Consider the following 22,088-nt stretch of genomic DNA (forward strand, 5'->3'; position numbering starts at 1 on the left):
GTTATGATCACTGGAACCAAAGTGCTCCCCTACACAGACTTCCGTCACTTGCCCTAATTCGTTTCCTAACAGGAGATCCAATATTGCATCCCCTCTAGTTGGTCCCTCTATATACTGATTTAGAAAACTTTCCTGAACACATTTTACAAACTCTAAACCATCTAGACCCCTAACAGTTTGGGAGTCCCAATCAATGTATGGAAAATTAAAATCCCCTACCACCACAACTTTATGTTTCCTGCAGTTGCCTGCTATCTCTCTGCAGATTTGCTCTTCCAAGTCTCGTTGACTATTGGGTGGTCTGTAATACAATCCCACTAATGTGGCCATACCTTTCCTGTTTCTCAGCTCCACCCATAAGGACTCAGTAGACAAACCCTCTAATCTGTCCTGCCTGAGCACTGCTGTAATATTTTCCCTAACAAGCAATGCTACTCCTCCACCTTTCATTCCTCTGCCTCGATCACATCTGAAACATCGGAACCCCGGAATATTAAGCTGCCAGTCCTGCCCCTCCTGTAGCCAAGTTTCACTAATTGCTACAACATCGTAATTCCACGTGTCAATCCACGCCCTCAACTCATCCGCCTTCCCTGCAATACTCCTAGCATTGACATATATACAACTCAGAAGATTTTTACCACCACTCACAACCTTCCTATCAGCGGATTTGCTTAAACTTTCAATATCATCTATTTTCACCCCAGCCCTGCTGTCAGCTCTGGCACTCTGGTTCCCATCCCCCTGCAAATCTAGTTTAAAACCTCCCCAATAGCACTAACAAACCTCCCTGAAAGGATATTGGTCCCCCTGTGGTTCAAGTGTAACCCGTCTCTCTTGTACAGGTCCCACCTGCCCCAGAAGAGGTCCCACCTGCCCCAGAAGAGGTCCCAATGATCCTGAAATCTGAAACCCTGCCCCCTACACCAGTTCCTCAGCTACTTGTTCCTCCTCCAGAGCATCCTATTCCTACCCTCACTGGCACCTAGCACAGGTAGCAATCCTGAGATTACCACCCTTGAGGTCCTGCTTTTCAACTTCCTACCAAGCTCTCTATACTCACTGTCCAGGACCTCTTCACTCTTCCTTGCTATGTCATTGGTGCCTATGTGCACCACGACATCTGGCTGGTCACCCTCCCACTTCAGAATGTCATGCAATCGATCAGAGACATCCTTGACCCTGGCACCTGGGAGGCAACAAACCATCCTGGATTCTCTGTCACAACCACAGAACCTCCTATCTGCACCTCTAACTATCGAGTCCCCTATCACTACCGCTCTCCTCTTTTTCCTCCCTCCCTTCTGCACTGCAGAGCCAGACTCAGTGCCAGAGATCCGGCTACTGCAGCTAGTCCCAGGTAAGTCATCCCCCCCAACAGTATCCAATGTGGTATACTTGTTGCTGAGGGGAATGGCCACAAGGGAACCCTGCTCTGCCTGCCCTTTCCTCTTCCCTCGCCTGACAGTGACCCCATTTCCTGTCCTCTGCTCCTTTGGCGTAACTACCTCCCTGTAGCTACGATCTATAATCTCCTCATTCTCCCGAATGATCTGCAGGTCATCCAGCTCCTGCTCCAGTTCCCTAACACGGTTTGTCAGGAGCTGCAGCTGGATGCACTTCTTGCAGGTGTCGTTGTCAGGGACACCGGAGGGCTCCCTGACTTCCCACATCCTGCAAGAGGAGCATTCCAACATCCTGCCTGGCATTCTCCCTACGCTAGACAATCTGAACAAAAAACTTACTGGAACCTACCCTGGCCTGTGCCTGTTCTCGCCGAAGCCTGTTTGAGCCAAAGCCGCCCCACTCTGACTCAGTCCACTCCGACGATGGCCGCTGTATATGGTGGTCTGCTTTTTAAACCTTGGCGCGCTACATCACGCGCCTGCGCAGTGCAGACCCTTCTCTCCGAGCAGTTCTTTAAAAAAAAATGACTTTTTCAACCCGAAATTCTTCCTATGTGGCAGCTCTTTGTGAACTCAAGGTTAAAGACTATTTCTGTTTGATGGACCCAGCAGAGACTGGGTCAGGAAGGCCAAGCCATAGCGAAGTATCACAGGGGAGGTGCTGACACTATTTGCCTTCCCCTTCTGTTCGCAGCTACTACGTCTTCTCTTAATCTCACAAAGGAGTTTCCATGAGGCTCACTGGTGTGCTCAAGCACAGGTGTAAGCAACATAGTTTTAATATTAAACAACAGGAATTCTGCAGATGCTGGAAATTCAAGCAACACACATCAAAGTTGCTGGTGAACGCAGCAGGCCAGGCAGCATCTGTAGGAAGAGGTGCAGTCGACGTTTCAGGCCGAGACCCTTCGTCAGGACTAACTGAAGGAAGAGTGAGTAAGGGATTTGAAAGTTGGAGGGGGAGGGGGAGATCCAAAATGATAGGAGAAGACAGGAGGGGGAGGGATGGAGCCAAGAGCTGGACAGGTGATTGGCAAAAGGGGATACGAGAGGATCATGGGACAGGAGGTCCGGGAAGAGAGACAAGCGGGGGGGGGGGGGGACCCAGAGGATGGGCAAGAGGTATATTCAGAGGGACAGAGGGAGAAAAAGGAGAGTGAGAGAAAGAATGTGTGCATAAAAATAAGTAACAGATGGGGTACGAGGGGGAGGTGGGGCCTAGCGGAAGTTAGAGAAGTCGATGTTCATGCCATCAGGTTGGAGGCTACCCGGACGGAATATAAGGTGCTGTTCCTCCAACCTGAGTGTGGCTTCATCTTTGCAGTAGAGGAGGCCGTGGATAGACATGTCAGAATGGGAATGGGATGTGGAATTAAGATGTGTGGCCACTGGGAGATCCTGCTTTCTCTGGCGGACAGAGCGTAGATGTTCAGCAAAGCGGTCTCCCAGTCTGCGTCGGGTGTCGCCAATATATAAAAGGCCACATCGGGAGCACCGGACGCAGTATATCACCCCAGTCAACTCACAGGTGAAGTGTTGCCTCACCTGGAAGGACTGTTTTCACCTCTTCCTACAGATGCTGCCTGGCCTGCTGCGTTCACCAGCAACTTTGATGTGTGTTGCCATAGTTTTAATATTCATTAGATCAATACAAGGTAATGTTGCAGCTCTATAAAAACTTGGTTAGACCACACTTGGAGTATTGTGTTCAGTTCTGGTCATCTCATTATTGGAAGGATGTGGAAGCTTTAGGGTGGGTGCAGAGGAAACTTCCTAGGATGCTACCTGGATTGGAAGGCATTTCTTATGAGGGTTGGTTAATCAATGAGCTAGGGCTTTCCACTTTGGACGAAGAATGTTGAGAGGTGACAGGATGATGAGAAGCATAGATTGAGTGGACAGCCGGAGACTTTTTCCCAGGCTGGAGAGGGCTAATACAAAGGGGCATAATTTTAAAGTGATTGGATGAAAGTATAGGGGGGAAGTCAGGTTTTTGTGGAGTGGTGGGTACATGCGCGAGGGGTGGTGATGGAGGCAGATATGATAGAGATATTTAAGAGTCTCTTTGATAGGCGCATGGATGATAGAAAAATGGAGGCTAAGTGGGAGGGAAAGGTTAGATTGATCTTGGAGTAAATTAAAAGATTGGCACAATATCATGTGCTGAAGGGCCTGTACTGTGCTGTAATGTTCTATGTTCCATAACAACATCAGAAAATAGGAGCAGCAATAGGCCACTTGTCTCTGCAAGCTTCCCCTACCATTCAATACGATCATGTTTGAACTTCCCCAGTCCTCAACTCTTCTGTGCCGTTTCCTGATTGCCTTCAGTACCCCAGTCTTTCAGAAATTTATCTGCTGCTTCTTTAAATACTCCCAATGACTTGGCCTCCAAGAACTTCCAAGATTCACCACTCACTTCAAAACAAAGTTCTTATGCATTTCAGTTTTGGATGACTGCCCGCTAATCTTAAAACTAATGTGAATAGGAGTTCCAGAAAGACAACATTTGAAAAATTCAAATAAAGCAAGTAAAGTTAGGGGGAGAAAGCCTTTCCAACATCTTGAAATAAAGTACCTTTTATGTAGTTAATAAACGTACATCAAATTAGACATGAAATATTTGAACAGATGTTCACAACTATGGTGGGGATTAAGCTTAAGGTGTGTTATAAAAGAAAAATTCAGTACAAAGGTTTAGGGAAAGAATTCCTGTGCTTAAGGATCTCGGCAGCTAAATGCATGGAGACCAATGGTAAAGTGATTAAAACCGGGAGGTGCAAGTGGCTGGATTTGGAAGATTACAGAGAGCTTGAACATGGGGAGATGTGAGTATGCCTTAGTTGGGCAAATGCTGGGCAAATGCTGGACAGAAGGTTGTGGGTCAAGCCACACTCTGGAGACTTGAAAACCAAACTCCAGACTGACTTCCCTCAATGCAATCCTGAGAGATTACTGCACTGTCAGAGGTCCGTCCCTTGGAAGAGAATTTTCAACTCGGGCTCCGACTTGCCACTGGTGAATAACAGAGCAATACTTCATAAAGAAGCAGAGTTTCCCCTGCTGCTAACACTTGTCCTTCAGCCAGCATCACAAAATCAGCTCATTTAGTTATAGGGAATTTACAGTGCACATGTTGTGTTTCTTGTGTTACGAGTGGTGCAAGGTACTAAAATGCAAACCTTTCTGTTAAAGTTGCTACATGAATCAGGTTTATTATCACTGACATATGTCATGCAGTGCAGTGCAATACATAAAGTATTTTACAATAATATATATATATTTAAATAAGTAATGCTAAAAGAGCAAAAGTAGTTGTTGCTTCAAATGGGCTTAGAAATCAAAGGTTTCCAGTGATGTTTGACGTGTGTGAAAAATGCTGTCTCATGACAGTAAAATAGCTCTCCCCTATTTCATTGAATAGCCATCTATTGAGGCTATTTCAAAGTTCAAAGTAAATTTATTATCAAAGGACATGTATGTCACCGTATACGACCCTGAGATTACCAAACTTACCAGATTTACCAAATTTCCCTCGGGATTAATAAAGTATATCTATCTATCTATCTATTAATTTTTTGCAAGTATTTACAGTAGATATAAAGAAATACAATAGAATCAATGATAAATTACACACAAAGACTGATCAGCAACCGATGTGTAAAACAAGAAAAGCTTGCACAAATACCAAAAAAAAAAGAAATAGTATATAAATAAATAATGCTGAAAACATGAGTTATAGAGTCCTTGGGAGTGAGTCCATAGATTGTGGAGTTAGTTCAGAGTTGAGGTGAGTGAAGTTATCCATGCTGGTTCAGGAGCCTGATGGTTGAGGGATAATAGCTATTCCTGTACCTAGTGGTATGGAATCTATGGCTCATATGCTCCTTCTTAATGGTAGCAGTGAGAAGAGAGCATGGCCTGGACAATGGGGGTCCTTGATGATGGTTGCTGATTTCTTGTGGCAGCACGCCTTGTAGACGTGCTCAATGGTGGGGTGGGTTTTTCCTGCCCATTGCATTCATACCTGTTGAAAAAGAGCAAGGCAGAGTTAGACAGTGACTCCTGGAGGTTACTGCTCTTCAGGAACCTGTTGCAAATGTGCTGAAGGTTTCTGCCTCCTGACCCTCATTTCCCCTGAAGGTTTTGACCAATTACCTGAAATTACTGATCCAATATTATTAATTGTGTTGCTCATTGGGTATGGAGATTCCTGGTGCAGTGCCTTACACTTGGAACAAATTTTAGTATATACTGGGTTTACATGAAGACTTGCACCTGTACTGCTATATGTATTTCAAAGTGCTAAGCGTATCTCTTCTCTGCCACTTTTGCTGGTTACCATTTTACCTAGTTTCTCATGTTGCCAGCAGGAAATTTATCAATTGACGAGAACTCACTCTTAATTGTGAATTTTCAGAGTAATCAAACCTTCCTCTCCTTGTTCTTATCATTGATAAACTCCCTCTTCACTACATCTGTAGTTGCTATCAGCAAGTAATGATTATAAGCAAAGCGTTACTTTCTGAACAGTACAGTGCCAGTGCAGAGGCTGAAAATTTAATAACTATAGCAACTACCTGCCATGATTTCAAGGTGTCCCAAAAAGGCTTAACAGAAAATAAAATACTTTGAAGTTAAAAGCAAGGCAGTAATTTTCAGTGGCACAGTCGAGCAGGTTGTAGAGACACTCTGGCAAGCAAGATTCAATCTTGACCTTCGGCGCTATCTCTGTGGAGTTTGCATGTTCTCTTGTGAACACATGGATTTATTCGAGGTACTGTGGATTCCTTCCATGAGCTAGAAATGTGTAGGCTGGTGGGCTGCTTGGCCATTGTAAATGGCTCCTAGTGTGCAGGGAACTGTTGGAATATGGGGGGAGGTACTGATGGGGAACTTTGAAATGATAAAATACAATAGAGTAGGAACTCAGCAGGTCAGGCAGTATTTATGGAAAAGAGTAAACGGTGGACATTTCGGGCCAAGACCCTTCTTCAGGACTGAGAAGGAAGGGGGAAGGTGCCAGAATAAAAAAAGGTGGGGGAAGGAGAAGGAGGCTAGCTGTATGGTGATAGGTGAAGCCAGATGGTTGGGAAAGGTCAAGGGCTGGAGAAGAAAGAATTTGATAGGAGAGAAGAGTGGACAGTAGGGGAAAGGGAAGGAGGAGGGGACCCAGGGGGAAGTAATAGGCAGGTGAGAAGAAGTGAAAGGTCAGAGTGGGGAACAGAGGAAGGGAGAGGGAGAAATGTGTTTACTGGAAGGTGACATTGATATTCATGCCATTAGATTGGAGTTACCCAGGCAGTATATAAGGTGTTGCTCCTCCACCCTGAGGGTGGGCTTATCTTGGCACAAGAGAAGACCACGGATTGACAAATTGGAAAGGGAGAAGTGGGTGTCTGATGATTGGTGTTCATGATGGACCAGAGGGTCTGTTTTTATGTACAGCCTCGTGACTCTTAATTTGTGCACAGCAGATCCCACGGACTATACTGGGATGACAACCCACTAATCTGTTTTCATGGTGTTGATTCAAGGGGAAGTACGCTGTCCAAAGCCTCACCTTTCTTGGGAGTCTTGGACTGTTTAATTGGGAAGGACCTGCTTTTGACACGGCGGCTCTCTATCCACTGGGACTCAGTGAGAATGTTACTAAAAAGATTTTTGTAGTCAAATTTCTATCAGGATAGAAACTCTTAACAGTGAAGAGAGTAACTATCAATAAAGGAACAGAGATCATGGATAGCCTGAAACATGTTATTGTTGATGGCTCAGAAGAGATTTTCTCCTTTATCATTATTTTAATTGACATTAATATTTTAATTCACATTAGATGAATATTTTAATTCCAATTCATTCTAACATATAAATATTTCAAACATATTAGTATTAGTTTATTATTGTCACATGTACTAAGATACAGTGAAAAGCTTGTCTTGCATACTGTTTATAAAAATCAAATCATTACACAGTGCCTCAAGCTAGAATAAGGTAAAACAATAACACTGCAGAAAAGCTACTGAAAAAATGCAGTGCAGGTAAATAGTAAAGTGTAAGATTGTGACAAAGTAGATCATGAGACCAAGAATCCATCTTACAGTACAAGAGGTCATTTCAATAGTCTGATAGCAGTGGGATAGAATCTCTGCTTAAGTTAAGTGATCCTTGCTTTCAAGTTTTTATATCTTCTGCCTGATGGGAGAGGGGAAAAGAGAGAATGTCAAGGATGAGTAGGGTCTTTGATCATGCTGGCTGGTTTACTGAGGGACCGAGAAGTATAAACAGAGGAGATAGAGGGGAGGCTGGTTCCTGCGATGTGCTGAGCTGCATCCACAACTCTTTGCCACTTCTTGTAGTCACTTGCAGAGTAGTTGCCATACCAAGCTGTTACACATCCAGACAGTAAGCTTTCTATTGTGTGTTGATAAAAGTTGATGGGGACAAGCTGAATTTCTTTAGCTTCCTGAGGAAGTAGAGGAGTTGGTGAGGTTTCTTGACTGTCACATCATTGTGGTTGGATCAGGACATTGGCTATCACCAGGCTATCAATGATGTTCACTCCTGGAAACTTCAAGCTCTCAGCCTTCTCAACCTCAACACCATTGACGTAGACAGGAGCATGTGCATTACCCACTATCCTTTTCTGAAGTAAATGACTCCGTTTGACATTGAGGGAAAGGTTGTTGTCATGGCATCATGTCACTGAGCTCTCTATTTCATTACCTATGATCATAAGCATTTTTAAATAAGTAAAAGGCCTAAGCTGTCACACGGCTATCCAGGTGTACATGGCTGGGTTCTCAGGATCTGCTGCCTGAAGGCTGGTCACCACTCTTGGATTCCTCTACCTTCCACAGTTGCCATGGCAACGAGGACATGACTGCTAAGTGCCAACAGGATGGGGAGTGAGGTGAAGAAATTCTAAGCATGGGTTGAATTGAATACAATCCAGCCTTGTGTTTCATATTGAAAACATTACGTCAAACTTTGAAAAGTCAGACATAAAAGTAAGTATAAGGCCAGGGCGAGAGAATGGAACAAATAAGAGAAGTGTGCTTGGATGTACTATCGAAATGATAACTGCCACTCGGGATCATAGAGAAGATTTACAGTGTATTACATTTGTAATCATATTCATTGTTAAACTGGACAGCATGAAGCATTAATGTGACTAAGCTTCAGGGACTTGGGAGCCTCAGGTTTAATTTCTTTGCTGACTTCATCTTTAATGTATTGATTGATGGAGGAGAAGATACAGTATGAAGGGAAATTAGGAAGAGATAATTAAATTAATATGGGAAGAAGGTCTTGGAAGAAGCAAATCGTGACTGAGGATAACAGAGTGTCAGAATAAATAGGAGAGAGTTAACATAAAACTGGGTGGAAAGCAGTGCTAAGGGGCTGATAGTGTGGGCTATTTAATGGCTCAAAATTAAAGTTATGTTGCCGGTGGTTTCCATTTGGCTCATTGTAACATGGTTGGGTCTCTAGCCCCTGGGTTACATGTGATTGAGTTAAGAATTTGTAATTTCATGGAAACGGTGCGCTTAAACTGACCTTGAGCAGAAGTTTCAAACTATTCTGATTTTGCTGGGTGTGATTTCATGCTTACAAAGCAGCATTGTGAGTTTAATGAAGTGAATTCACCTTCTAAATGAGGTGAAGCTACCTAACATGTTCACACCAATGTTGCTGTATCGAGGTGGCATCTCCCATCAGACAACAAATGGTGAAGTAATGAATAGATTGGGTATTTTCTGTTAAAAAATTATTAGTTTATTTTAATCTTCAAGTTTCACTTCTTTACCTTGACAAAAGCATCATTATATGCCCAAATCCAAAGTATTAAGCATTTAGAATAATCTTATTCCTCGATTAGATGAGCACATTACTCAAATAGATCTAACAAAAATGGCTATAGTGTGTTTGAAAGTAGATAATAAGATAATGGAAATTTATTGAATGTGCTTTGCTTGTTTATTTGCTTTGGCCAAATAACCTACTGGGATGTTTATTTTTACAGGTAACACCAACAGCATCTTTGCTTTAGATTACATCAGTGGAGCCTTAACTCTTAATGGCCCTCTGGATCGAGAAAACCCCCTCTACAGCTCGGGGTTCACATTGACCGTGAGGGTGAGTGACTCCAGTTCAGAGTTTTCCATGAAGAAAATTCAGTGGGATTCAGTGCCCAAGAATGGTCTTAAACACCCGGGTCACCCTGTCTGCTGTATCAGGTGGGAAACAAAATGAACACAAGATATTTCACCAAGACAGGGACACAGACTGCAGATGCCAGAATCTGTAGAACCAAACAAGAACCTGGAGGAACTCCTGGTCTGGTAACGTCTGTGGAGGAAAATGTACTGTCATGCATGGGTCGAGACCATCTGGACTGAAAGATAGAGGGGAGATTGCCAGTGCAAGAAGTGAAGGAAAGGGGTAGATTCAGGTGATGAGGGGTAATAGGCAAACGGGGGAGATGAGATTAGAAATAGTGACAGAAACTGGAAAGTTTTCATATCAGTGATTCCCCCCTCCATCTTTCAGTCCAGCTGAAGGGTCCAAAAAGCAATGTTGGTTGTTCATTTCCCTTTACAGTTGTCTGAAGTGCTGACTTCCTCTGGCATCTTCTTTGTTGCTCCATAACTCCGCCAGATCTTTTTGTAGCTTCTGAAATAGGCCTGATTTGATTGTCTTTCGTATAGTGAGATAAACATGCAAATATTTGAATTAGGGGCCCATTGGCCCTGTTCCATCATTCATGAGGATCACAACTAATCTGATTGTGAGTACATTCTCATGTGCTTGTGCTAACATTTCACATTCTTTCTAACCAAGTATCTATCTCTGCCTTCAGGTACTCAAAGACCACTTCCATCACCCTTTGTGGAAGAGAGTTAAAGACTCACGATCCTTAGTAAAGTGCCTCATCTGTCACTTAGCCATTAACCCAAATTCAAGATCCTTCCATGAAAGGAAGAACCTTGTATATTTCAATCAATTTGCCTTTCACTCTTCCACACTTCAGCAGGTATGAGGCCAGTCCATCCAACTTTACTCGTAATTTGCCCATTCCAGTTATCAACCCAGTAATCCTTCTCTGAATGGCTACTAAAGGACTGACATTCCCCTTGATGTGTTGTCTTACCAGTGTCTTACTGCTTGTAAATGAAGCATACCCTCACTACTTTTGCATTAAACCCCCTCACAAAAAATGATAACTTTCCTAATTACTTGCTGTACCTGCACATTGGCCTTTTGTGAATGGTACATCAGGAAGTTCACTTTCAATTGCTTGGGTTAAATGTGCCGTACAGTATCAACTGCATACTCAGGTTCTGCAGCCCAATTCTGTTAAATTCAGAAGAGTATCACATACAGAATATGATCAAATTGCGTGATTACCTGGGGGCTAATATCTATGCTGGTTATTGCATTGCAACATTTAACGGTATTTCAAGGTGTGTCTACAGATGAACACATTTAAAAACAGGTGCACCAAATGTACTACAGAAGCTTGAAGTATTAATTTTAAAGTAAAATTTTCTATAGTTTTAACAAATAAATTAATCCATTTATTTATCACTTCAGCACTATTGTTTGACAGTTGCATGTCATTATTGCAACTATTTGCTTATAATTCAAGTGTCTTAATTAGCTTGGATCTGTTCTAAAACTTGAGCAAGTTAAGGAAAGATTGGCATGTGCTAATTGCCATGATTTGGAATCGTGATGCTTTCAAATCAGAGCTGTGAAAATTGTCAGCTGGAAATAGTTCTGCTCTTTTTTTTGCCAAGATCAATGTGTGCTGGTGGTCAGATTTCTTTGCAAGGCTAGATTGGATTTGAAAGGGTTCCAGAACAAAACAGGAGTCTGATTATCATGTAAGACCTCGTTGATACTTTGGATCAAAAGCCTGTCTCAGGAAATTCCTGATGCAGAGCTTCAACTTGAAATGTCCTTTCCTACCACAGATGCTGCTCAACCCGCTGAGTTCCCCCAGCAGACTGCTTGTGACACCAAAGTTTTTATTTCACAGATTGTCATCATGGAGACCATTATTCCCATGCCAGGTCTCCTAGAGAGCTATTTGCTTACTCCTATTCCCATGTTTTACCATCTCATCTTTAAAGGTTTATTATAAATTATATATTTAACCCATGCATTCCCAATCATTCTGATTCTACTTCCATTACTTTTCTAATGAAGCATTTGGTATGCTCTGCATAGAATGGACCAGTGGCACAGTAGGTAATGCACAGCTTCAGTGTACTAGGTTCAATCCTGATCCCAGATGTTCTGTGTGGATTTCCATTTCTTCCGGTGGCTGCTCAAGTTTCTTCTGGGTGTTCCGGTTTCACCCACTATCCCAACAACAAGTTGATTGGTCCTCTAACATTACTCCTCATGTTGGTGGATGGCAGGAGAGTCCAGGGGCATTTGAAGGGCTTGTGAGAGAGAGGTGGCATGGAAATGTGGTGGGTGGTGTGGTGGGAGATGGGAGGGAGACTGATGAGAACGCCCTGAGAGCCAGCAGAGACCTGATCATTTGTATCCCATGTAATTCATTTTCCCTTAGTCCCATGACATATGACACCTCTTCAATCAATGTGGTTCCATATACTTGCATTATCATTCACCATTATGGCTTATCTGTGCTTTGGCCTAAACTCTAATTCCCCTTTAGCTCTTAATAGACCACAAATCTTGGCTTTAAATAAGCTTAATGACTGGACATCCACAGTTGCCTGGAGTAGAAAAATCCAAAGATTCACAGCACCTCAAGACAAGAAATTCATTTTTATTCTGATATTCTTTCTCCATGTTTGAGACTGCCTGAGTACACCACCGTCCCAACCCCAGCCACAGGACACATCCTTACAGATTTTGCTTCACAAGGCTCCTCAAAATCTTCTGCAATTTACTGGGAGCACCTGAACAATGAGAGTAAGCCCTTGCTTAATCTTCTCTTCCTCCCAGTCCTCCACTGTGTTTTGTTGATAGACACAGAGGGCAACCCATTCACCCTCCCAGAATCTAGCCCAGGCATGGATCTGGAAACCAGGGAACTACTTAATGAAGACTTCAACACTCAGATCTCCACAAGCAGATCCACGCAGCCAGCACTGTGAGTCTAGTCACTCAAAACAGATGTTTTGGAAGTTTTCACCCCTTGCGTTTTGTTGTTCATATTAACTGTGTTATTTCTGTAATCCTCACATGATTCCATTGCTAATTTTATTGACCTTTTTGTCAAGACCGAAAATATGAGCATCTGTACCGAAAGCTACTAAAATTTGATACCAGGGCCCCAGAGCGAACAGGATGTGTTGCTATAGTTCCACTCCACACCGTTTGTTGGAAATTGTGAAAGCCAAAACATGTAATATACTTCCAGCCTTTAATCTTATCTCAAATGTTTCCGTTTAATATCAGAGAATGTATATATTATACAGCCTGAAATTCTTCCTCTTCACAGACATCCATGAAAAGCAGAAGAGTACCACAAAGAATGAGTAGCAGTAAAAAGGTTAGAACCCCGACACCCCCTTCTCCCCCTCCCACACACAAGTAGCAGCAAAGCATCAACTCTCCCCCTCCCCCGCTTATTTCAGCAAAAAGAATCAGCATCCACCAAGCAAGCAATGGCAAAGCCCTCAAGAGAGATCATGATCTACAATACAATAAAAATTGATCATTCACCCCAACAAATTTGACATGCCACAGGCTCTCTCTTACTGATAAAGAGGTGTCACCCAGCAAGAGGGAAGACTAACAAAACAAAAAGCAACTCGATGATTGTGATGTTAAAGTCTGCCACGTCATTTTTTTTTTCCTGAGTTCTCTGACTTGGCAATCAGCAGCAAACTCTCCCCCATCGTTGAATGAAAGAGAGAGTGATCCAAGTACAGGGGGCTCCAACAGCTGACATGCTGTTTGTGATGAGATGTTTTCTCCCACGGGGCTTCATTCGGTGATACCAACATAGAATTGGCTCATCCTCAGGACCACAGAGCCTCAGAACCCTGAAGATGTGCCCGTTTTCCAGGCCGCATCCTTGCAACATCAATAAATGGCTGATTGGTGATTCCTGGGGGCGGGAACCGTTGCTGTAAAGAACCGCAGCTTGAGTGCAGTTGCAGATCAAGGACTCTGACAGGACCCCATCTACTTTGAAAAGGAAAAATAAGAGACATTAAAGGAAGATGTTAAACTGTTTTCACAGATGAGCTCGAAGAAGCTGATCTCTGGCGCCATCGTAGTTCTGCCTGCATACGATTCTGAAGACTAGTCTTGACCCATGGATGCTCCCTGTCCTGCAGAGTTACTCCAGCATTTTGTCCGTTTCTCTGCAAGAACATGATGGGCTGAGTGCCCTCCTTTGTGCTGGAAATATCTAAGCCTGAGTTTTATCATGTTGATTCCTTGATCTAAAGGCATTCGTTAGTCTTGCGGGACCATGGATCTGCACCTGGAAAGTCTTCACTCTCCAGGGCGCAGGCCTGGGCAAGGTTGTATGGAAGACCAGCAGTTGCCCATGTTGCAAGTCTCCCCTCTCCATGACACCAATGTTGTCCAAGGGAAGGGCATTAGGACCCATACAGCTTGGCACTGGTGTCGTTGCAGAGCAATGTGTGATTAAGTGCCTTGCTCAAGGACACAACACGTTGCCTCGGCTGGTGCTCGAACTCACGACCTTCAGTCCAATGCCTTAACCACTTGGCCACGTGCCCATACCTAAAGCATTTATATACAGCATAAAAAGAAGTGGTCCCAACATTCACCCCTGTGGAACACCTCTAGTCACTAGCAGCCAACCAGAAAAGGATCCTTTTATTCCCACTCACTACCTCCTACTAATCAGCCAATGCTCTAACCATGTTAGTAACTTTCCTGTAATACCATGGGCTTTTAACTTGGTAAGCAGCCTCATGTGTGGCACCTCATCAAAGGCCTTCTGAAAGTCCAAATATACAACATCCACTTTATCTATCCTACTTGTAATCTCCTCAAAGAATTCCAACAGGTTTGTTAGGTAGGATTTTCCCTGAAGGAAATCATGCTGACCTTGTACTATCTTGTTTTGTGTCACGAAGTACTCCATCATCTTATCCTTGACGATTGACTCTAACTTCTTCCCAACCACTGAGGTCAGGCTAACTGGTCTGAACACAATATGCCAAATTCAGCCTCACCAATGTCTTGTACCTGAAAAAAAAAGTTTATAAAGCAAGCAGTTTATTTGATGCTGCTAATTTTTCAACAAGCTTTTAAATAATATGTGAGTAAATAAATAGGCAAGGTATGTTACATTGGTACATTATCTGTGCTCTCAGACTTCTTTGTAACTCCATTACAATGCGATGGTGGATATTAACATTCATTCAACTCATGAGCTCTTGATGTGTCTCCTGGGCAGCTTTTTAAGGCTGGGATTTGAGCAAAGCATTTCCTTCTCATTAGACTGTTCTTTTCTGGCATTAAGTACTTTGTTCTATATTGATGGACATGTTTAATGTGCTGCTTTAGGATGCACAAATCTATAAACGTTTATCAGGAGCTGTAATTACTGAAGTCCATGAGCTGATGTATGCAAATCTTTAGCTGTAAAACACACTTGGACCACATACAGTCCATGTGGAAACAGTATTGCATCTCTTTAAAATAGAGAGCAATTCAGGGAACTCATTAAAACACCAACACTTCAGGAAGGAACAGAATGGATATGTTATCAATGACTGCAAACACCTGATTTTTTATTCTGAGCTGTCTATCCAAGAAATCATAATTAAAGCTGCCAGCACATTAATGTGTAAGACATTAAGCTTTTAATATCCAACTATAATGATTCTTTAATCCAGCATTAACTTTAAAAAGGATTTTGTATATTTTTAAATTTTGGAGCTAAGTAGGATAATTTAAACAGAAACAACATTTATCTACTTTCTGCTTGTCTGCTATATATTTATTTCTGTGAAGTCATACCTTCTTTTTCTTCTAGTCTACATGCGCCTGTTAGTGTTTCCATCGTCGTATGGTCTCCTGCCTGTTCCTCCTGTGTACCATTCCAAGTAAAAATTACATTTGGGTTCCACCAACTACAGTAATTCCACCCTCATTAAAATTTTGCTATCTGATCCAAGAGGCCATGGCGTGGACTGATTTCCAGGACCCAGTTGTGTCTCTTAATCCTCAAGTTCTTGATGACAGGACGCCTCTCAGATACATGGCCTAGGGATTCATTAGTGGATTAGCATCTACTGAACAACCTGTCCGTGACTAGTTTGGCCATAGCAATACAATTCTTCACTTTGGTGTTCATTCCAAATTGTAGGGCATTGATAACATCTGACTGGGGAATAAAAATAAATGCTTTCCTTCAGTTGCTAGAAATAGAATCTTACTTAAAATACTGACACTGCTACCCAGATGGGTGACCCGGCCAGATTACATATTCAATGTTCTGCAATTTATTGGATGCTACTGGGTGACTCTCATTGACCAGATAGTCCAGATCCTGCTTTGCATGTGAATATGGGGTGATGATGATCATTGTGTCATTATCCAGCAGCAAGATGCACTGAAACTAATCTGCCACAGTTGGGACTTTGGCAATGCCCAGTTATGGAACGTTACTTCTTGTAATACACTGACACACCTCTAGTTCACTTTCTTTTAAGATATTATGAAGTAGCGTGATAACTTTTCTAGTGAATCAGGTTTGCTTAAAGCAGGGGTCCCCAACCTTTTTTGTACTGCGGACCGTTTAATATTAACAATATTCTTGCGTACCGGCCGACCGGGGGTGGGTGGGGGTGGTGTTCAAGTAGGGTTAAACTCACCTCAACATGTCTTTTACAGTTAGGGTTGCCAACTTTCGCACTCCCAAATAAGGGACAAAATTAGCAGTCAAATCTCGGGACACTTGCGTTTACCCCAGAAAGACTACCATGACCATGAAGCCTTGCGCGGGCACCTGTGTGCGGATGCGTGATGTGCATATATGTGACATGTGCATGTGTGTACGTGCCGATTTTTTTCCCCCACAAATCAGTTTTGCCTTAATCTCCCCGACTATACTGTACATACATTATTTCTACTTTATATAGGCTATGTATTTATCATATCATTCTTGCTTTTACTATATGTTAGTGTTATTCTCGGTTTTATGTGTAATTTGGTATGATTTATTAGGTTATTTTTTGGGTCTGAAAACGCTCAAAAATTTTTCCCATATAAATTAATGGTAATTGCTTCTTTGCTTCACGCCATTTCGGCACGAACGGTTTCATAGGAACGCTCTACCTTAGCGGGGGAAATACGGGACAAGGGTGGTCCCGTATGGGACAAACCAATTTAGCCCAATATACAGGATGTCCCAGCTAATATGGGACCGTTGGCAACCCCATGTTCAAGTTCAACAGTGCATGACAGGGAATGAGGAAAGGTGCAGCTGACTCATATTGTTTCCTCGTGGCCCGGTAGCATTTGCTTTGCTGCCCGGTACCGGTCCGTGACCCAGTGGTTGGGGACCGCTGGCTTAAAAGGAGCACTGAAAACCAGGCATTGCTGTATTTAAAGGGAGCATGAGAAATGTGGTCCTGGAGGGTTTATAAAGGAGCGCAGGGTACTGGGCCCAGTGACTTCTCAGAGAATGTGGAAAACTGAATTCAGTGAAACATTTGCCAAATCTTTGGATTTCTGAACAATGGGACAGAGTTCCATTGCATCTGTATGTCTGACTGGAACTGCTTGTGCTTTTTACGTCCCCAGCTGTCTGTATCTTTAATTATCATTCCTATTTGTGTTAATTCACCTGACTATTCTTTTCCATTAGTGTGTTCAGCTATATCTGTGCATTGATGTGCGGCTTATGGGTTACTTATCCAAGTCAATCCATTTATCTAAGTTTCTGTGTTTTATCCATGCAATGATTTTATGTACTGAAGTTTATCGCCTTCAGTTTTCTTGGAAGAGCCTTCCCTTTCAGCTTTGACATCCAAGGCTCTTTGCATCTGAAATAATGCAGATATGGCTGACAAAGTTTGCACAGCAATTCCCTTAAGCAACAGTCCAGTAAATTTCATTTAGTGCTGTTAATTGAGGAATAACCATTAGCCAGAAATGATGGAGAACTCCCTTACTGATGTTTGATGAAGTGCAGTGGGTTCTTGGGATGAAATACTGCACAGACAAAAGTGGTGCCTGTGGCAACTCAGCACTCCCTCAGTATATCGGTGGATTTTCAGCTGAGCATCTTGTGTCTTGTTCCATTCACTGAGATTAGAATCCACAACTCTTCTGACATTCAACCATAACCAATAGTCAACTGTATTTGCTAATGTTTGGGTGACAGTGGGGCATTCCTCAAGGAAGCCTGCTCCGAAATATCTCTAGCTGCCTGCAATAGATGCTACATCAGATCAATTAAACACAGTCAGTGCACATGAGCAATTATTGGCAATTCTGCAGTCCTTGCAAAAGGCCTGAGGAAATGCAGATTCAGATTCAGTGGAACTCCATTTGTGCCTATTCAACACTTGACCAATTGGCTATAATTTCCCTGCAGAGCCCTGAAACGCTTGTAAACCATAATATAGCTGTCCATTCCTGTAGGAATGGAATTCAGAACTGGCCTGGTCTCTGGCTGTTTCATGAATCACAACAACCTGACCCTGTGCAGATAGCAGAACTAACAAAGCGAAACTCACTCAGTGGTTGAAAACTGTTTATTTTGTCCAAATATAAAGCATCAGAGGACTCTATACACACAGTGACCACTTTATTAGGTATACCTTCTTATTAATACAAATATCTATTCAACCATTTAGGTGGTAGCAACTCAATGCATAAAAGCATACAGACATGGTCAAGAGATTCAGTTGTTGTTCAGACCAAACATGAGATTGCAGAAGAAATATGATCCAAGTGACTTTGACTGTGAAATGATTGTTGGTGCCAAACGGGTGTCAGGATGCTGGAGCAGGGATCCAATCGCAGACCCAGTACTGTGCACACAGTGATATTAATTGAGTTACAAATCCCAAGGTGCAAACAAAGTCGGTGTCAAAGTTCAGGCAGAGATCAAAACATACAGAGAAATCCAAAAACCAGAATTGGGAAACAGGCAGAGTCGATATTCAGATGGACAGAGTACAGATATGAATGCTGGAAAGGCTCAGGAAAATTCACTGGCATAATCTGGCAACAAACAGTGAAAACACAGGACTGAAATACACTGAGCAATAAACAGAGAGGCAGATGATAGGTGGAGCACAATGAGACACAGGTGGCAGCAATACAGGTAATAATGAGAAACAGAAGAGAGAGTACTCACTAATACAGGGGCTGGAGTAGAGCAGGAGTGGGGACAGGAGCACATGGCAACACAAAACCACAGACTGACAGCTAGGGGGAAAACACACAAAAAGACAGAATTCAACTGGAGGTACTGACAGTAACCCCCCCCCCCATGGACATCTCCTGGTGTCACGGCAGGTAGAGCTGGGTGCTGGTGATGAAAGTCCCTGATGAGAGAGGGGTCCAGGATGTTATGGGCAGGGACCCAGCACCTCTCCTCAGGACTGTAGCCCTCCCAGTCCACAAGGTACTGGAGGCCACAGCCCCGGCGACGACCGTCCAGCAGTCGACACACCATGAAGGCCTCTGATCCATCGATGAGCTGTGGGGGAGGGGGGTGGGTTTGGGGACAGGACACGGGGTGGCTTATGAAAGGCTTGATGCGGGACACATGGAAGGTGGGATGAAAGTGGCAGAGAGTGGAGGGGAGCTTGAGGTGGACAACAGCAGGGCTAATGACTTTAGGAAAGGGGCCGAAGAAGCAAGGGGCGAGCTTGCAGAAATCCACCTTGAGGGGCAGGTCTCGGGTAGAAAGCCACACACGCTGTCCCTGGCAGTAACATGGGGCCTTGGAATGATGGCAGTCAGCTTGATGCTTGATCCTAGTAAAAGCACAGAGAAGGGCAGAGCCAGTGCGCTGCCACGTCCGCTGACAGTGGTAGATGAATGCCTTGGCAGATGGAACGCCAACCTCCTCCTCCTGGGCAGGAAATAGTGGAGGTTGGTAGCCAAGGCAGCACTCGAAGGGGGACAGACAGGTGGACGAGGACGGATGAGAGTTTATGGCGTACTCGGTCCAGCGTAGCTGCTGACTCCATGCGGAGGGGTTCTAGGAGACCAGACAGTCTAGCTGTTGGTTGGCCCACTCGGTCTGGCCATTGGTCTGTGGGTGGAATCCTGAAGACAGACTCACGGAAGCACCCAGAAGATTACAGAATGCCCTCCAGAAGTTGGATGTGAATTGAGAGCTCCTGTCTGACACTACATCTACAGGTAAACCATGTAATTTAAAAACATGCAGTACTAGTAATTTGGCTGAGGGAAGTTTAGGTAAAGGAATGAAGTGTACAGACTTGGAGAAACAATCAACTACTGTGAGAATGGTGATATTACAGCCTGATGGGGGAAGAGCGGTGACAAAATCCAGGGCAATGTGAGACCAGGGTCTTTTGGGGATAGACAGGGTTTGTAACAGACCAGCGGATGACCGGTTAGAGTTCTTGCCTTGAGCATAGACCGAGCAGGCCGAGACAAAGTTGCGGATGTCATCTCCCATGAATGGCCACCAGAACTGCCGACTGATGAAGGCCTAAGTACGCTTGGTTCCAGGGTGACAGGATAACCAGGAAGAATGACCCCACTGCAATACCTGTGAGCAGACAGAGCTGGGAACATAAACACGGTTAGTGGGGCATTGACTAGGGGCTGCCTCGCTCTGTTGAGCAGCTCGCACCATGGCTTCAATGTCCCATTGCGTTGCATCCACGAGACTGTGAGCAGGGAGGATGACATTGGCTACCTCGGGGGTCTCAGAGGAGGGAAATCTTTGGGAGAAGGCATCAGGTTTTCCATTCTTGGAACCAGGGCAGAAGGACAGAGTAAAATTGAATCTTGAGAAAAACAGGGACCAACGAGCTTGATGGGAGTTGAGATTCCTGGCCATATGAATATATTCCAGGTTCTTGTGATCAGTCCAGACTAAGAATGACACGTTTGCTTCCTCCAGCCACTGCCTCCACCCCTCCAGAGCTAGCTTCACAGCCAGCAGCTCCCAGTTTCCGACATCGTAATTCCACTCTGTGGGAGTAAGGCGGTGAGAGAAGGCAGCGCAGGGGTGTACCTTCTCATCCTTGGCTGAGTGCTGAGAGAAAACAGCTCCTACACCAATGTCAGACGCATCTACCTCCACAATGAACTGCCAGTCGGTGTCGGTTTGAATCAGGATGGGGGCAGAGGTGAAACGTTCCTTCAGGTCAGAGAATGCTTTTTCAGCAGCAGGGGACCAGGAGAATCTGACAGCTGATGAGGCAAGAGTAGTGAGTAGTGCTTTAGATATTTACAAATTAGGAATTTTTTACGTGGTTTGCTGCCAAATTACCCTTCTGCTTATCCACCTAATATGACAGATGTACTCTTTCAGCTTAAACCACTTCAAAAAGGGTTGATAATTATAATTTATAAACAGTATTGAATTTACGAATGATATCTAACGATAAGATTAAACGTGCTTGGGAATTGGAATTTCAGGAGTCATTTTCCGATAATCAATGGAGTAAAATTTTTCACTTGGTTAATAACTCATCTATTTGTGCCCGCTATTCCTTGATACAGTTCAAGGTAGTGCATCGGGCCCATATGTCGAAGGATAAACTATCATGTATTTTTTCCAACATCATTCCTATTTGGGACAGATGTAATATTGGGGTGGCCACTTTAACTCATATGTTTTGGTCTTGCATAAATCTAGATAATTTTTAGAGAGATGTTTTTACAACGCTATCAAAAGTCTTGGATCTGGACCTACAACCTAATTTACTTATGGCAATCTTTGGGATTATCCCATCGGAAGAAGGAAATATTCCTGTTTCCGCTCAACGTATGATAGCCTTTTCAACTTTATTGGCTAGGAGAACCATTTTATTGAAGTGGAAGGATTCTAATCCACCTACTGTCTTTTATTGGCTTTCCTCCATTATGGCCTGTTTAAGTTTAGAGAAAATAAGAAGTCGGACATTTGATACATCCTTTAAATTTGAGCAAATCTGGCAACCTTTTATTCAATATTTTCATTTGATTTGATTTATTACTCTTCCAATTATTTATTTTCAAAGTTTTAGATTTGATCAGAAAGTCTTTCCTTTTTTTTTGGTCGTATCTTCAGAATGGACTGCCCAGTCCCTTTTTTCCCCCTTTTTTCATATAGAGTAGTGTGTTTTTTTTTCTTCTCATTTAAAAAATTTGAAGTTTTTTTTCTCTCTATGAATTGATAAGAGGAGAATTAGTTGTCTTTTTTATTTTATACTATATATTAGCTTAATACTATGTATGATTTTGATAATGTCTATTTCACTTTCTGTTTGTATTGTTATATATATATATTTGAGATAATTCTCTTCATTTGTATATATGCTCTTTTTAAATCAATAAAAAGATTAATAAAGAAAGAAAGAAGAAGAAAATGAATTGTGCAGCCAGTGTACTGTAATTTCTGATGAAGCGGCGAAAGAAGTTAGTGAACCCCAAGAAGTGTTGCAACTCCTGACGAGTTGAGGGCTGGGGCCATTCGACCACTGCCTTGACCTTCTGTTCGTCCATCTG

General features: G+C 43.2%; 1 protein-coding gene across 13 annotated transcripts in view; it reads left to right on the top strand.

The window, feature by feature from the left end:
* The window catches only part of cdh23 (cadherin-related 23), a 1,156,658-nt gene that overhangs the window by 426,367 nt on the left and 708,203 nt on the right, over window positions 1-22,088 (top strand). For all 13 annotated transcript variants that reach the window (XM_072282605.1, XM_072282606.1, XM_072282607.1 and 10 more), the window contains exon 10: window positions 9,430-9,542. In XM_072282605.1, coding sequence (XP_072138706.1) covers window positions 9,430-9,542 — 113 coding nt within the window. The remainder of the gene's footprint in view (window positions 1-9,429; window positions 9,543-22,088) is intronic.

This window comes from Mobula birostris, chromosome 18 (genome assembly GCF_030028105.1).
Source record: "Mobula birostris isolate sMobBir1 chromosome 18, sMobBir1.hap1, whole genome shotgun sequence".
Lineage (NCBI taxonomy): Eukaryota > Metazoa > Chordata > Chondrichthyes > Myliobatiformes > Myliobatidae > Mobula > Mobula birostris.